Here is a 17,512-nt window from a genome sequence, read left to right as displayed (position 1 = left end):
ATTTTGCATTGTTGCTTGTATCTCCTTGAACTTCTGTTTTGGTTCAACTTGTGTGAACTTCTTTGACCAATCTTACTTCCTTTTCTTATGCTCATGTTCATCAAGATTCTGGCCTGGTTGTTGACTGTTCTTCTCACTAGATACCCCATGGCCTGTTCTCTGTGCTCATTTGATAGTCATATGTCTTTCTCATTTATTTCACCCACCTAGATATCTTTCCTCAGACTTTGAACAACTTCATTTGGGGTGATGTAGGCCTCAAACTTGGGATGAAGAGATGGCTCAGCAATTCCCAGCAACCACATGGTAGCTCACAACCATCTGTAACGAGATCTTGTACCCTCTTGAGGAAGAGACCTGGTCAGGCATCCTCATCAACGTAGACCGTGAAACTCAGTAAGGACAAGTTCAACAGAACCGCCATGTATGGGCTGCCCATGCATGCTTCAGTATTGCCAGGGCATAAATTTCAGTCCTTAAACTCAGCTTGTTCAGAACTCTATGGTCCCTCATTTTCAGGTTTATTCCTGATCATTACCCAAGTCAGAAATAGAAAACCTTGATGATATTTCTGGTTTTTTCTTTAGCTCCACTGACCTCGTAACACCAGCTACCTATTTCTCTTCCATACTTAGTCAGCAGCTGGTCAACTCTATGGTCCCTCATTTTCAGGTTTATTCCTGATCATTACCCAAGTCAGAAATAGAAAACCTTGATGATATTCCTGTTTTTTTTGCTTTAGCTCCACTGACCTCCTAACACCAGCTACTTATTTCTCTTCCGTACTCAGTCAGCAGCTGGTCTACAAAAGATGTCCTAGTTTGTGTTTTTTTTTTTAATCCTATCTCATTCTTCTACTGTACATACCAAAAGCTTTCTTTTGATGTAAGTGAAGGAACAGACTAAAAGCCAACACCTTTCACAGTAGAGATGTCCAGAGGCACTGAAGAAGCAAAAATTTAGAGAGCTGAATCCTAACCACTACACTACCAGGGAAGAAGTAAAAATAAAGACCAAGGAAAAAGTTTGGCCTCTGATGGGAGAAGTTGGGTATTGTAGTGAAGGCAGTTCTGTATCTGTCCCACCCTGCATATTGTTTCTGGATGGCATCCACATTGTATTTCTCTAGCTGTGTTGTTATCAGGTCCTCCCTCTACTACTTTTTGAGACAGGTCAGTCTCTGTATCCAGGCTGTCCTTGAATTCATACAGTAATCCTCTTGTCCCAGACTCCTAAGTGCTTGCATATTAGATGTGAGCCACTATGCCTGACTCCACTCTCTTGTTTGTTGGTGTCACATGTATTATTTCTAATGTCTCTTCGACTTCATCCCAAACCGAATCTTAAGATATTTTATAAATCAATTTTTTGCTTGTTATTTACATGTAATTAGTCATTAAGCTGTGACATTTCTTCACAATCAAATTACAATTTCTTTCTTTTTTGGTCTTTTATTATTTTTCTTAATTGGAACTATAGCAGGCAGTTTGCGATTCTCTCTGTGTGTATGTGCAGCTGCATGACGTGTGTGGGGATGTTTCACACCTGTGTGAAAGTCAGAGGACAGCTCTGTTTCTACAATCCTTTCCATGGCAAATGACTACTAAACTGTCTCTCTGGCCCCATTCGTAGCTGGTTGGTTTGCTTTGTCATTCTCTACCTTTTATAATACTGGTAGATCATTTCCTTCATGAAACTCTTCATTTGGTTCTTTGAGCTCTGTGCTGTTGGCCACAGCTCTTTTTTTTTTTTTAATTCATCTCCTTTGATGTCTTCCCAAGCCTAGATGTGTCTTTTGGGTTTTCACCTCTGGCTTAATGTCTTGTGACATCACTGGTCAACCTCAGGGATATATGTGATTATAGTCACTCATCTGTTGACTTCTGCATCCCTGTCTTTATTGTAAACTGTACTGAGCCTAGAAGTGTATTTTCTCAGTTGTCTGCCCTCTTCTCCTCTTAGAGTCTCTATGGAGTATCAGCCATAGTGGATTTCAAAGAGAGCTCATCACTCTCTTTCTCTTTTTGTGTTTTATCTTAATGTAGTCAAAAGCTACCATCAGAGAAGACATGGGTGAGATAGAGGTTTAATACCTAAATTGGATCACAAATTCTATTGATTCTGCCACATTTCTAAATCTCTTGCAAATTTGCTGTCTTGTGTGTCTTCACGGTGTTGCCTTAGACCTTTGTTGTTTCTTCCCTCATTTTGTTTCATAACTGCTTTGTCACTGTGCACACTCCCCCTGCTCTAAATGAAATACTCATAGCCAAAGTTAGAGTGCTTATTTGTTTCACTTATATGTAAAATGTTTTGCACGCATTCTTTTCTAACAGGTCATTATACTTCCTTTTACTTTGGAATAGTTGTATCCAGCTTCTCTTCTCAGCACATGGTCCTAGCCAGTTCACTTTAGAACCATTTCCTGGTTTCCTGTGCCATCTTAGGTTTGCTTTTAAAATCCTTCCTGAGCTAATCTTGTCTTTACTCATTCCTCTTGATCTGTCTTGCAGACTTGCTCTTTCAGGTCTATTGAATTTCTTGGTCTTTTTTGAAGGCGTCATACTTTCTTATTTTTTTTTTTTTGTGTTTAAACATGTTGCTGCCTCCACTTTGATCCCTGCCTTTGCCCCTTCAAGGCTTAAGTGACATCTCCAGAGATGTCATCACTGTCCATCAACTCTTTCACTATCTTGTGTTCTACTCCCATGACATGCTGTTTATACACTTGCTCTATTAATAAAAAATATGTTCCTAAACTTAATTCTTAGGATAATTTTAGAATTATAGAAACAACAACAGAAGTAGCATGAGTCCTTTCAAAGTCTACACTAGTTTCCTTGTCATTAGCATGCCAGGTCAGTGTCGTAAGTGAGAAGTTAACATTAGTACCTTGCTGTTGACTGAATTTCATGCATCAGGATATTTCTCTGGTTTTGTTTGTTTTTCTCTGGTCTTTTTGAGACACGCTTAAGATTGCATATCCCTATTTATGATAGTTTGTCTTCAGAGCCAGGAACTCAGAACTGTTTGTGCTGATTTATTTCCTTGCATAGAGTATCGTATCAAAGAATGCTCTGCAGTATCGAGGAAATTCCCAGCATGATGCCCAGGAGTTTCTGCTATGGCTTTTGGATCGAGTTCATGAAGACCTCAATCATGCTGTAAAGCAGAGTGGCCAGCCTCCTCTGAAGGTGAGTGCATGTACATTTGCTCCTTGTACAGTCTGGGAGTGGGGAAAAGGCTAAGGAGAGGGAAGTCTTCTCGCAAACATCTGTTAAGGGCTTGTTGCATTAAGTAGAGTGACTGACTAGCTGTGGGTGAGTGTAAAACTAAGTGGGCATTTCATGGATATTTTACCTGCTTATTGTGCTGCCAGTGTAAAGTAAAAGACAACTGTACCTAAGGACTTCATAGTCTGATGAAGAGGACCAGATGCTTTCTATTCTAGTAAGACACATACTGTATAGATCAATAGAATAAGTACACAGTCAAAAAGGAAATGTATGAATACCTCTGCTGTTAGACTTGGATTTGAGCATAGGAACTGAGTCCGGAAGGGTTTTACTAAAAAACATAGCAGTTCACATATATAGCTTTTCCACGTGCAGCCTTAATATTATAGGTAAAGTGGTTCATAGAGTAGGAAGAGTACTTCTGTGGAGCTTTTGAAGTGTGTGACAAGTCTGTTCTGTATTTAAAAATTTCTGGTTTTAGAAAGTTAATGGATTATTCTGACTTAAGGTCCTTTTGTTCCTGAACACTGTACTTTCATAACTGTGTCTACATGGTTGACTCTGTTACCATATTAAGACATCCTAAAGGCTGGACGCTGTTTTACTTGCCCTAACATCCTGTATAATGTTCTCTAAATGTGGTAGCAGATGCTTCGTAGCTAGGGACATGAAAAGGTTAAATAAACCATGAAGCAGACTGTGATAAAGCATCAAGATGAAGATTGGAACTTTCTAGGGAGGAGAGCTGGCCAGTCTTCCAGCAGGCTAGAGAAGTGCAGTTGTCTGTGCGAGGGAATGAATGCATGTGACCTGCAGGCTGTGTGCTGTGTACAGAAGCATCTGGGGTCCATGTACAGCTTATAAAGGAAGTTGAGTATTTGTGTTTTTTCTTTTCTTTTTTTTTAGCCACCATCAGAGACTGATATGATGCCTGAGGGACCATCTTTTCCTGTGTGTAGCACTTTTGTACAAGAACTTTTTCAAGCCCAGTACAGGTAGGAGCAAATATATGTTTGTTACCTCTTGTTTTGTCTGCTTGATGTAGTTCTGTGTGACCTTATGTGAATGTTTTACATTTTTGTTTTCAAAGATCTTCTTTGACATGTCCTCATTGTCAGAAACAGAGCAACACTTTTGACCCTTTCCTGTGCATTTCTTTGCCAATTCCACTACCCCACACAAGGTAAGAATGTATGTATAAAACTAACAGTCTGCTGTGATGGGGCACTTCTCTGAAGCCCCCTGTGAAGGCCTTTTCCTTAATTTAAGTAATAGGCTTAATGGTAATGAACACAAGCCTTGTTACATTCTTGACACTAAGTGCCTGTCTGAGTGTACAGGCTGAGCAGGCACATGGTACAGGAAAGCCCATTTTCCCCCACTAGTCCTAGGTTCTCTGGAGACCCTTCTTGTACTTATTTCAGACTTTCAGAGTTTCCAGAAATTAGACTATTTTGAAGAAAAAGATAGAACCAATTATGAATATGTTTCTTGAAAAATATTTTTATGAAGATTGCTTTTTCAAAGATCTTCTGACTTGTTTGGTAGTTTTTCTAGTTAGGTCTAATGAAACTTTTCCCATTTGGCTTCTAAATAAAGGGGGCGTTAGCTCAGTTTCTTTTGTTTTTAGATAGAGGCTCATGTATCACAGGCTGGCCTCAAACTTGTGAGCTGAGACTGGCCTTAAACTCCCACTCTCTTGTCTTTAGGTTCTAAGTGCTGCAGTGGCAGGCATATGTCCCTATTTCTGGTTTACGTCATACTGGGGGGATGCAGGACTATGCATGCTAGGCACCTGAGCTGTCTCAGGCCTCATTTTAGTTTTCGTGTTGATTTCAGGTTAGGTTTCTTTCACTTTTTCTGTATTTTAGCTAAAATAAGTGACTAATGAGAAGATCTGACTTTGATCTGCACAGGCCTCTCTATGTCACTGTAGTGTATCAAGGGAAATGTTCCCACTGCATGAGGATTGGTGTGGCTGTGCCTCTGTCTGGGACTGTTGCCAGACTTCGGGAAGCTGTGTCTGTGGAGACAAAGATCCCCACTGATCAGGTAATAATCTGCTAAGACCAACTATACATGAGACACTATACTGTTGGTTTCTCCTTATCTGGATTTTTTTTTTTCAATTTTCTGCCAAACATGTTAGAAATTTAATATTGTGGGGAGGATGGCTGGATGGGGGAAAATCCAGACTCAAAGAATACAGTGTATGGAAAACCTTCGCCTGCTTCAATTAATTGTATATATGAAAGGAAAACTTTTGTGCAAGACCTTGTGGCTTTCTTTGTAAAGTGTAATTATGTAATCTTTCATACTACTGTGGGATTTGACAGAGGTTTCTCTGTCATGGTGGTGAGAATGGGCATCCTGCTAGTATGATGTTCTGTATATAGTGTATGTTCATTGTGCTGCGTTCCAGCCCCTGTTGTGGCACTGGGGTTTGAACCCAGGGCCTTACTACTGCTAGGAAGTGCTCTATATCTGAGTTGTACCTGCCACTCTGTTTTGTTTCCTTACAAAGTCTTTTGTTTAGATAGGGAAAAGTTGGGTTTCCGCTTTTGGGGGATGGGAAAGGGGAAGGGGAACACATCTTTGATAAGTAGTTACTTTTAAATTGAACAAGAAAATTATTTTGGCTTGTTGGGGACTTAACATATTTTACACACAGTTTATATTGGAAAAACATTATGGGGAAACATTCTTTAGGATTTATAAGGAAGGATGACTTACTGGTGAAACAGCTTTTTCCTGGATAGCTTTTGCAAGCTTCTATATAATCACTTGGATAATAATAAAGGTATTTTGTTTTTTTGGCCTCATTTGGCCCCATTTGGGCAAACTCACTTAAAGCAGTGTTGCCTTAGTATAGCATTTCCCTTCTATTTTCATAGGCTGAATACTGGCACGATGATGAAATGTTGGCATTTTCTTTACTTTAAATTGCTGCTTGATCCTTTTTCCTCTTCAGGGAGGGGAAGGCAGAAAGAAGAGAGGTCTTGGTATCTAAGGCAAATGCGGCTGTGTCTGTAGAGCCTCAGTGCTGTCTCACTCTTCTCACATGTGGTATAAATTGGTGATAGAATTACGAGTTTGCTTTAGCCCTCAGCTTTCTGGAGAGGTGGATTATACTTCCATTCTCACCAGGAGAAAAGCGGCATAAACATAACATTTCTTAGAAGGAAATGTGCCAAGAGAATTTTTCTTTTTCTTTTTTTTTCTGGGTCATTTGTGAAACAGACCTCCAGCCTTTTCACCTCAGATCTGTTGAATGCCAGGACTCTTGAGGTGGTGATGGGGAGGGGCACTGGCAGTTGGTGCCCAGTGGTGCCTCTTCATTCTGTTGAAGAAGGCCCTGTTCAAGAACACAGAGCTGGTTGATGGCAGACTAGACCTCGAACCTTCTCTTGCTCTGCCCAGTCTAGTACTTTTGCATTGGCCAGTACTGCTGAACATGCAGCATAAGCTTTAAATGTAGCCATTGTTTTCATCCATGTCTTTTGTTTTTCTATTTTTTTGTTAAAATATAACTTTGAAATTAAAAGTATCTTAAGTGTCAGTGCTAAGAAGGTCACTAGCTTTAGTGCTGTGCTATATAGAATTTTTTAGATTTTTTTCTGGGGTTATTCTATAATCTTTTCTAAAATAGAGTTATTACACATCATTCTTAGCTGTTTTTTTGGCTTCATGATGCAGATATATGCAGGTCATCTTTTCTAGTAGCTTTCTCAGTCAGCAGGGCTACATTAAACTAGTTGCTATCATTGGGCATTCGAGTTGATTTTATGTGTTCCAATATAGATAGCCATGATCATTTGACTTTTTTTTTAATCTGAAAAGAAGAGAATTTAATGATATGAAAGAATGTCTTAGATTCAGATATAGTCTGTCTTCTCCATGAGACTGAAAACATGCAAAACCTTAGGCAGGTCTCTATTTCCTTTTTCCTCCTGTGAAACAGAGGAATGAGTGTAATCTGTCTCCAAACTTGGAGGAACTCTGGATTGATGCCACAGAGTTCTGGATTCAGAGTGTATTGCTACACAGTCATAGAGGCCATTATACTTCTGAGAGTCTCTCATTGCCAGCAAATAATGTGGTCTTAGCCTTTCCGGCTGTGATGACCTCCCTATGAGAACATGCCTCTCGCAAAGGGTCTCCTTTATCCCTCTCCAGAGGAGGAAAAGAGGAAATACAAGAAAAAGCGCCTGGTGCAGAGCTCCAATTCCTACTTTATGGATGTGAAGTGCCCAGGATGCTATAGAATCACCACGGTCTTTAGCCATGCACAGATGGTAGTCCTGTGTGTCGGCTGCTCCACTGTCCTCTGTCAGCCTACACGCGGGAAAGCAAGACTGACGGAAGGATGCTCCTTCAGGAGGAAGCAGCACTGAAAAGCACCGGATTGGAGAGGAGTGGGAACCACCCCAATAAACACATTTTGGATAAAAATAAAAAAATGTGGTCTTAGAAGACATCCAGTAACCCCCACTGATGGTCTTATGAAGGTCAGGGCAGGACTGGAAGATCATTTTGTATTGAATTTCTAGTTACCCAACTGTTCACATTTTCCCCATCTTTTAGATTGTGCTAACTGAAATGTACTATGATGGGTTCCATCGTTCCTTCAGTGACACAGATGACCTGGAGACGGTTCATGAAAGTGATTGCATTTTTGCCTTTGAGACTCCAGAAATATTTAGACCTGAAGGAATTCTCAGTCAAAGAGGTAAATGATCATGTCTCTATAACACACTTGAGTTTGCAGATTTGACCACTGTGGACATTGAATTACTGTATGATAGTATACAATTTTAAAAATTGTGACTAAGTGTACATACTGTTGGGTTTTTAGATTTTTATTCTCTTTTGTTTGTTTTTCTTGTTTTTAATAAAATCTCTATTTCTTTTATTACTAGTAGTGATCCTTTTGAACCCCACATGTGATTCCTGTGTATTGAACATCTGCCCCTTCACGTGCCTATTATTTCTTACATGCTTTTACATTACCTGAAGGTCCACCTCACCAGCTCTTCTCCCTATTTTCTACAAATTTGCTTTAAGCTACTTGAGTTCTCTAGTTTTGTATGTGTGTGTTTAATCTCTGTCCTATTCCTTTTTCTTTACTCTTGAAAATTTTTAAGCACACTATAAAGACATCCTTCCCCAAGTTACTCAGAGCAAGGCTGATTTCTTTTTCTTTTTTTAAAATGTTAGCAACAACTTTTTATTTGGGTTCTTCTATTTCTAACGTGAATTTTCACTTTGATCCTTCAATGCCCTTCCTCCCATTCAATCAGGTGAATTTTTTTCTTTTTACACTGTTACCTCTAGTAAATCACTGTTCCCGTATTTTATTCCCCTTTTGTTATTTTTCTGTATCTATCTCATTGCAACAGGAATTTTTGTTTCTGTGCTCAATGATAAATAAAAATACAAATTTAAGACAAAGACAGTAGAAGAGAGAAATCTCAAAACTAATCCTTTAAAAGAAATAAAAAGGTATAACTGAAAGAATAGTCCCTACTTCTTTTGTAACTAAATAAAAAATACATTTGTACAGAGTCAGATACCAACAAGATAGAAAGACAAATAACTGAGTCCGAGTGTCCCCAGTGACTGCTTCCTCTAGTGAAGCCTTATTTCCTTAGGTTTGCACTGCTTCTTATAGCGTTTTTAGCTGGGATCCAAGACTTGAAGTAGATGGGCCTGCAAAGGACATGTTGGCTAACTCTGGATTACAGAGCTCCAGTTATTGTGTCTGCTCATCTGGCATGAGTATATGGAAACGATCTGTTTCCTCTGTCTCTCTCTCTATACTGGCATTCTTTGGAGTGCTGGCCATGTGATGGTTTATCTTTTTATACCTAGCAGTTTCTAATATGCAGCAAGAGTCCAGCTAGTGATTTTTAGCTGGAACATCCCCCAGTTCAGTCCCTGTTCCTAGACTGCTTTCGGTTTATCTTATCATATTGAGTTCCTGTACATTAATGAATCTCATACTCTGTCTAGAACATGCCTCTGTTGAAGGGTGCACCACTTTCAAGCATTTGTTAGACTATGATGTAGAGACATTATGAGTGCTCAGTAGCAACATGTGAGAATGTTCCTCACTCTGGGAGTGACAGCTGTGAATTAGAGAGGTTAAATCACTGGCCCCAGGGCCCATCTGTTAGGAAACACAGGGCTGTGTTTGAAGAGTGATCTTCGCAGCAGTTGAACAGCGTCCCCTTATCTCACTAGAAATCCTGATCACTTCATACATTTACCTTTGCCAGGAATGAGGTAATTTGTTGTTTCAGATTTGGTTTCTGTTATCTTTATTTTTCCAAATCACAGTTTAAAATGATTATAAAGTGATATCTACTCTTGTTTCTTTGGGATTTCTTTATGGTATTTATGCCTAAAATGTGTTCTTTCTTTTAGTAGCTTGATTAAAGTTCAGGTTTTTAATTTCTAGTGATTTTTTTTTACATATTTAATTATCTGGAGTTTATTTTGATATTACCTATGTACTTGTCATTCAAATTATTATAATGCTGCTGCATCTTAACAGCAGCTATTGGATTGCTGGCTACTTAGCATACTGCCAGAACTGTGCTGTGAATGCTTTTCTATAAACTTTTCTATTTTCTTCTTCTAGTGCTATATTGTTGGTAGTGTTGGCAGAAAGGTCTGTTCCTCTTATGAGCGCACATTTCACTAAGTGACATCCTTTTGAAAGAGTAAAGGGATTAACAGATATTGCCATTAATTAGCTACAGAGTCTTGTTATAGGTCTTGAATAGCTGGATGCATGGCCCTGAATAACAGGAAGCTCTGCTGTAGAACACTGAAGATTTGTGCTGTCTGTCAGGCGTTTGTGTTCTTGCTAATATGGGTTGATCTGTTCTAGTTATGTTCTCACAACAGTTCTGGATCAGTAAGTGCAGTTTTATATCGTGATAATCAGGGGCAAGAAACTGCTAGTGAAACCTTGTAGATGATTCTAAATGTTGTCTACATTGCTTTTGGAATGCATTTGACTGGTTACTGGACCTAACTTCGAGTTATATTTGTGGGTTATTCCAGTAAACTTGCGCTTCAGAACTTTCTGACTTTGACTTGTGGAAAATTCCAATTTCCAATTTTAAAGGTAGGGAAGCCTGCTTTAAAGGAAACGATGAATGCGGACACCTAGCCTGATGGCTAGATGAGTAATGTCACAGTAGAGTGTTTGTCCCTATTTTTGATTGTGTTTAAATTATAAAATGACAGTTTCTTATTATTTCTATTTCTATTTTTTCTTGTAATGAATAAATGAAAAGAATCTTGAAGAGATAAGTTGAACTGTTTTTATTCTGTTTCAGGCATTCACTTAAATAACAATTTAAACCACTTGAAATTTGGCTTGGATCATCACAGACTATCTTCCCCACCATCAACAGCAGCAAAACAAGGGAAAGTGGACTTGCCCACCAAAGTGGCAAACGACAAGATTGTTCTGCTTGTGTGTAACCGGGCCTGTACGGGGCAGCAAGGGAAAAGGTAAAAACCAGACTATTTCCTAACAAATACTGACTTTTTTGAGGCTATATGCTTTAAAATCTTTTGAAAGGAGGGATGAAAAAAAAATCTACTTTTAGTGGAAGTTTTGTTTTGGTTTTGAGATAGGGACTCGTTGTGTCCCCGGCTACCCGTGAACTCCTGATGCTCTAGCAGCTCCCAAGTGCCATTATGCCTAGCTGCAGTTAATTTTCTATTCTGTTATTTAGAAGGAATCTTTGTATAAGTTGGTTTAGTTTGTTGTATTAGGAAGGGAAAAGTTATAAAATTAGTGTGTTAGTATTTGAAAGGTGCTTATTTTAAAGCTTACTTAAGCTGGGCTGTGGTGGCCCAGCACTTGGGAGGCAGAGGCAGGTGGATCTCTGTGAATTTGAGGTCAGCCTTGTCTACAGAGCAAGCTCCAGTACAGCTAGGGCTACACAAAGAAACCCTATCTTGGGGAAAAAAAGAAAGGAAGAAAGAAAGGATGGAAGGAAGAAAGAAAAGAAAAAAGTTTGCTTAGATTTTGAGAGCTTATGTCCTGTGTGTATTAGGCTTTTCTTAGAATTCTGAACCTGTATCTTAAAACTTAAAAAAGTTTTAACATATCTCTTTGGATGATACATGTTCCCTAGACTTATGTCCCAAATTGAACTCATTATCTTTCTCTTCCAATATTTCCTGTTTTGGCAGATGGCACCATTATTCATTCAGCATTCTAACAGAAATACAGGAGTCAGAAATCTCTCAAATTTCTCTGATGCCCTCTTTAAGAATTTATGGGAACCATAGAATATCTTCAAAGTAGCTTTATCACAGAAGTGTCTCCTGAATGGGAACAGCAGATGAATATGTTTCAGAAGGACTCAAAGGGTTTTTTGTTTTGTTTTGTTTGTCTGTTTTTACTAGTCAGGATAGTCATTATTTGAGCCTTTTAAAATTTCACTTTGAAATAAGTTCCTTGGGTGGTAACATAAACATAAAAATGTCACATGTATTAATGATATTAACAAGAATGTTGATACTTACAGTGTTCAGGCATTGTTCTAAACCCTGGGAATGTAGAGGTTCCCTTTTCTCATGAAGCTGACATCCGAGATAGGTCAACCAAAACCTAGTAAACACTTTTAACCTCAGGTAATTGTCACCGTGTTGAAGACACTGACACAGGCTAAAATGGTAGTGTGTGTGAAGGAGAGGCTCTGGGTCTACATTAGAACCAGAACACAGGAAGGCATCTCACTGGAAGGAATGTGTCCCAAGGAGAAGGAGTGAGCTGTGGGAACATCTGGGGAGAGGTCCCATGTAGAGGGGGCCCCAATGCAGACTAGGAGTGTGACATGTTTAAGATAATAAATGGAAAGGAGCTTGTAGTATTTTTATGGAATTGAGACCTATAAAATCCCCTTTGTGGTACCAGGCTCTTAGAGTGGAATCATTGTCTTGTGATAGGAAGCTGTTTCATCCATGGAGACTTTCAGGCAAATAGCTTCAGTGTTACTGTTGTGAATAAGTCACTAGATGGCCTTTACGAATGATTTTCTTTTACCACTCGGCATCCACCCGAGTCTTCACAGAGTTCATCTTTTAGTTAGATTTGTCATTCATGCTGTGACTGATTCATCCAACAGCTTCTGTTTTATGTGCATTGGTTGTTTAGGCTGCTAAGGTAAGTACATTTCTCTCTAGCCATCAGTCTGTTAGTAAAGTGTCTAAATAGCGGTTTCTCTTGCTGTGGTAAAATACCAGGACCATGAACAACTTGGTGAGGAAAGGGTCTCTTTTATCATACAGCTCCAAGGTTACACTTCATCTATGTGGGAAGTCAGGGCAAGAACCTGGAGACAGGATCTGGAACAGAAATTGTGAAGGAATACTGCTTACTGACTTGTTCACCATAGTTTTCTGAGCCTGCCTTCTTATGGCATTTATCTAGGACCACCAGGTCAAGACCACAGTAATCTGGGCCCTCCTACATCAGTCTTTAATCAAGAAAATGCTTCACAGACCAATATGATGGGGCATTTTCTCAGTTGGCATTCCTTCTTCCAAAAAGAATCTAGTTTGTATCAAGTTGATATAAACCTAGCCAGCACATGAGGATGGAAAGTCAGGCAGTGTTTATAACCCAGTGGCTAGTGCTGTGGTTTGTGGGGAATGAGGGTATCATACAGATGGGCAGCAGAGAACATAGGAGGATGGAGAGGGTATTCTGTGCTGAGGGAGTGTGGTCTGCATCTGGGTGTATAGAGATGGAGACATTCAGGGATCAAAACATAGACTTTAACAACTAGGTACTGAATTGAAGCTGAGGCCAGAACAATGGTCCTCAACTTTAACTGTGTATTGGAACTACCTGAGGTGTATTCAGAAAAGCCTCAGTTCTAGATCACATTCCAGACTGACTTCATTAGAATCTCTAGAGCTGGCTTGAGCAACAGAGATTTTTGATGTTCCTTTGGTGACTTCAGATATAGCTAAGACTGAGAACTATAGTATTGTCTCTTATTTTATGTGGTATAGGAACCTGGCAGAGCCCAGCTGACTTCTGCCCTAGTTAGGAAGTGACATCAGGTGTCGCTTGATAGTGCCTGTCTTGTCAGTACCAGGATGTGGCTACCTGCTTCTTAGACCTTCTAGCCTTGCATGTTCCTGACACTTTTTTGATGTACATGGTTGGTCATGTTCACAGGCCATTTCTTCACCTGAGAGATCTAAGCAGTTCTTCTGACCTTGTCTTCTGTGAGAGTACCATTATTAGTTTTTGTTTTGTTTGAGAACTGTCCTAAAACCAGTTAGACTGTGATCTAATTTAAAAAGACCAAGAATAAGGGATTGCTGTGTTTTAAGGTGACCCTGTTGTTTGTGTGGTAGATTTGGACTGCCTTTTGTCCTGCACCTAGAGAAGACAGTAGCATGGGACCTTCTGCAGAAGGAGATCTTGGAGAAGATGAAGTATTTCTTGAGGCCTACTGTCAGCATCCAGGTTTGTAAGCATTTTGCTATTCCAGTAGAGCATGCTTTTTACTCAGAAGCAGCATTCAGTATAGTGAAACTGGTTTTGTTGGGACTTATGGCCAGTTTCTGAAAGAAGTTGCTATTGCAGAAGGCCCCTTGAACTGCTGTGTATATTATATCCTGTCATGGTGCCTGTCTAGTACAGCTGGCATATGGTCAGCACGAGATGGTATAGAACTTTTATCTGTAAACTTTAAAAATTACTGTGCTAAGGTATCCATAAAAGACCATTAAATTAGTGTTCAGTGAAAGCAATGGAATATTTAAATACTTGATAAATAAGTTGCATTTGAATGCCTTGTACTTAAAGTAGAGGAGTATTTTTTTTTATTGAGAAAAGGGAAAAAAAAACAAGTTTCCGCCTCCTCCCAGCCTCCCATTTCCCTCCTCCTCCTCCCACCCTTCTCCCCGTCCTCCCACCCTTCTCCCCCTCCCCCACTCCTCTCCCCCTCCCTCTCCAGTCCAAAGAGCAGTCAGGGTTCCCTGCCCTGTGGTAAGTCCTAGGTCCTCCCCCCTCCGTCCATATCTAGGAAGGTGAACATCCAAACTGGCTAGGCTCCCACAAAGCCAGCACATTAAGTAGGATCAAAACCTCGTGCCATTGTCCTTGGCTTCTCATCAGCCCTCATTGTTCGCCATGTTCAGACTGAGTAAAAAGGTGAACCCAAGGAAAAACATATAGTTATCCTCTTGGCTATGGGAAGTAGACAAAATTGCTGGGGAGAAAATTGGGATCTTGGGGGTGGGGTGGGGTGGGGGTAAGGGGAGAAGGGGAGAGAAAAGGGAGAAGGGGAGGATGGGGGGAACTTGGGGAAAAAAGGATGATTGGGATAAAGGAAGGTTGGATAGGGGAGCACGGAAGCACAATTCTTAGTTAAGGGAGCCACCCTGGGGTTGGCAAGAGACTTGAACCTAGAGAGGAGTATTTTGTAAGGTGAGCTGTTTTGCTGTATCTGATATATTTTGGAAATGCCACTGTGAAACATGCTCTTGCCTAAGTCCGGCCTAATTCTCATTTGTCATTTGATATAGGTATGTCCATTCAGTTTGCGTGTGGTCAGTGTTGTGGGAATAACTTACTTGCTGCCTCAGGAAGAACAGCCCTTGTGCCACCCGACAGTAGAAAGGTAAAAGACAAACACAAAACCATTTTCAAGAATCTCACATGTGCTCATGTAACATTTGATGTAATGTCTGATGTCTGGTATAATTTCCATTTAAGTGTCTTAAGTTCTTTAAGGCCATTTAGAAGTGAAGTTCTTGGCAACTTGATTTGCCGTGCATTGCTGATACCCATGGGGGCCTGCCCCTTTCTGAACAGAAACAGAGGAGGGGTGGATAAGGGGGCAGAGGGAACGATTAGGAGGAGATGAGGAGGGACTGTGTGGTCAGGATGTAAAACAAACAAACAAATAATTAAAAACTAACAAGTAAACAGAAAAAAAAGAAATTAAGTTCTTGTTTTACTTTTGGCTCATACTAGGTACAATGTTGTCCTAGTCAGGGTTACTATGGCTGTGAAGAAACACCATGACCAAAAGGAAGTCTGGCGAAGCTTACATTTCCACATTACTGTTTAGTATTGATGAAAGTCAGGGCAGGAAGCTGGAGGCAGGAGCTGATGCAGAGGCCATGGAGGAGTGCTGCTTACTTGTTTGCTCTTCATAGCTTACTCAGCCTACTCTCTTAAAGAAGCCAGGACCACCTACCCAGGGTGGCCCTACCCACATTGGACTGGGTTCTCTCACATCAATCACTAGTTTAAGAAAATACCCTACAGGCTTGCCCACAACCCAGTCTTATAGAAGCATTTTCTCGGTTGAGGCTCCCTTTTCTCTAATGACTCTAACTTGTGACAAGTTGTCATAAAACTAGCCAGCACAGAAGTATTCTATGAGCATTCTTCAAATTAAAGTAACTCATGTTAGGAAGATTAAAAAAAAAGAAAATACACATGCATGCACACATGCTCACAAACGTGTATGCATGCATGCATGGATGAATAAATAAGTAAATGATAAACAAATTACACTCTCATTCACAAAGATTGAAGTGTTCCAGGCTAATGGTCTGGTTGTGCCCTGGTCATTGCCCTTACCTGGTAACTTGTGATCTAGAAGGTAAAGCCTGTATCCCGTAGTTTGAACTCTCTACTTCTCTTTAGTCAGGTCTTTTTGCTATTCCTCTCCCAACTACCCCAAACCTGCCTTTGTCTTCATTGTACTGATGATTATTTGAACATATGACACTGTCCATAATTCCTTTACTGTGAAAACATTTATTGTTCCTCCTCCTCTGATGGGATTAGTTGTTCTACTTTTCTACTCCTGTGATTTAATACATGATGTTCTATTATCTGCTGTACTAGGAGGTATATGTACATAGACTGTCCACATGTGGCTACATAAATAGGAAAAGTTGCATTATTTTTATTGTAATGATTTTTTTCAACACATACTTTTTAAAAAAACACAAGCTAGTCATGGTAGTGCATACCTATAATTCCAGTACAGGAAGATCAGGATTTGAAGGCTGTCCTTGGCTATATGGAAAATTTGAGACATGGGTTATATGAGACAATGTCTCACTTCCCCCACTACCATTTTTTTTTAAACAACATTGTCTTGTTTGAAATGTCACTATTTGATTGACATGAAAGTAACTAATCTAAAAATATTTCACAGCATACAAAAGATAAAAGTTTAGTAATATTAGCCATTAGTGATGAGTGTCTCAAAAAATGGTGATGACCAGTGAATTGGCTGGTTTGTATTTATGGAGGAGGAAGGTAACAGGGGAGTTGACATGGACATAAGGTAGGCATAGTGGGGTGGACTTGGGCAAGTGTGAAAGCAGACTGTTCCCAGGAAACTGAGTCTAGTCTCTGTGTGGGTGAGACAATGGGCAAAAGTTGGAAAGATAATAAATAATATCTAAGAGTGTGCAAGCAAACTTACGGGATGATGCTAAATTTCTTCCACTCTTATTTCTATATTGAATGTTTTAATTTAAGGATTTTCCATTCTGCTTGTAAACTAGGTACAAAATCAGAGGCTACCTTGGTCTCATTTTCTGATGAAGAACTATTAAGATTTTCTATAATGACTATATTCTAGATAGAACAGAATGACATTTAAATGAAATCTTTCTGTTAGAAAATAATATGTGGCTCTGCTCTGATTCTTTAGGGCCTTAAAGTCCTGTGGACCAGGTGGCACCGCTCATGTGAAACTGGTAGTAGAATGGGACAAGGAGACAAAAGATTTGTGAGTCTTTTTTTTTTATTACCGTTTTGGCAGCACACAGATCTTTCAGTTTAGCTGTAACATGCAAGTCTTAGCATTAAATAAGTATTTTATGTGTGTTTTAACCCTTTATTAAAGCACTTTTTTTTCTTTTCCTGACTTCTTTCCAAGGCTCAAAATTGTAGAAAATTTACTTGCTGCTGAGGGAAAAGCCATATGTTCATTAATTGCTGTGTGTGTTGATTTACTAGGATTTTTTGTTGTTGTTGTTGTTGTTACAGGATCATTAGCTCTTGTAGGCTTATAGCAGACAGGATCAGATGTGTTTAGGATTGTACAGCTGTAGACTAGTAAGCTTGTGTCAAATGCATGTCCTCAGATACCTTAGACAAGAATGAATGATTTAAGCAGCATGGACAGAGAGAGCGAGCAAGCTCTGGTTAAGAGCACATACTGCTCTTGCAGAAGAATTAAGTTCAATTCTTACAC

General features: G+C 39.7%; 2 protein-coding genes across 2 annotated transcripts in view; both read left to right on the top strand.

The window, feature by feature from the left end:
- Usp31 (ubiquitin specific peptidase 31) overlaps positions 1-17,512 on the top strand; it is a 65,713-nt gene that overhangs the window by 24,394 nt on the left and 23,807 nt on the right. Inside the window, exons 2-10 of the mRNA XM_075972088.1 lie at positions 3,057-3,194; positions 4,143-4,231; positions 4,327-4,419; positions 5,153-5,288; positions 7,821-7,965; positions 10,586-10,763; positions 13,635-13,746; positions 14,811-14,905; positions 16,967-17,044. Coding sequence (XP_075828203.1) covers positions 3,057-3,194; positions 4,143-4,231; positions 4,327-4,419; positions 5,153-5,288; positions 7,821-7,965; positions 10,586-10,763; positions 13,635-13,746; positions 14,811-14,905; positions 16,967-17,044 — 1,064 coding nt within the window. The remainder of the gene's footprint in view (positions 1-3,056; positions 3,195-4,142; positions 4,232-4,326; positions 4,420-5,152; positions 5,289-7,820; positions 7,966-10,585; positions 10,764-13,634; positions 13,747-14,810; positions 14,906-16,966; positions 17,045-17,512) is intronic.
- Positions 7,376-7,633, top strand: LOC142849653 (small ribosomal subunit protein eS27-like). The gene has a single exon (XM_075972089.1). The coding sequence runs from the start codon at positions 7,376-7,378 to the stop codon at positions 7,628-7,630; it is 255 nt and encodes an 84-aa protein (XP_075828204.1). The 3' UTR covers positions 7,631-7,633.

This window comes from Microtus pennsylvanicus, chromosome 5 (genome assembly GCF_037038515.1).
Source record: "Microtus pennsylvanicus isolate mMicPen1 chromosome 5, mMicPen1.hap1, whole genome shotgun sequence".
Lineage (NCBI taxonomy): Eukaryota > Metazoa > Chordata > Mammalia > Rodentia > Cricetidae > Microtus > Microtus pennsylvanicus.
The sequence above is the reverse complement of the archived record's forward strand: the minus strand, read 5'-3'. Positions and strand labels throughout refer to the sequence as shown.

What these genes read in the sequence shown, in the direction of transcription:
- LOC142849653 (XM_075972089.1), top strand. Translation starts at nt 7,376, where the DNA reads ATGCCTCTCGCAAAGGGTCTCCTTTATCCCTCTCCAGAGGAGGAAAAG.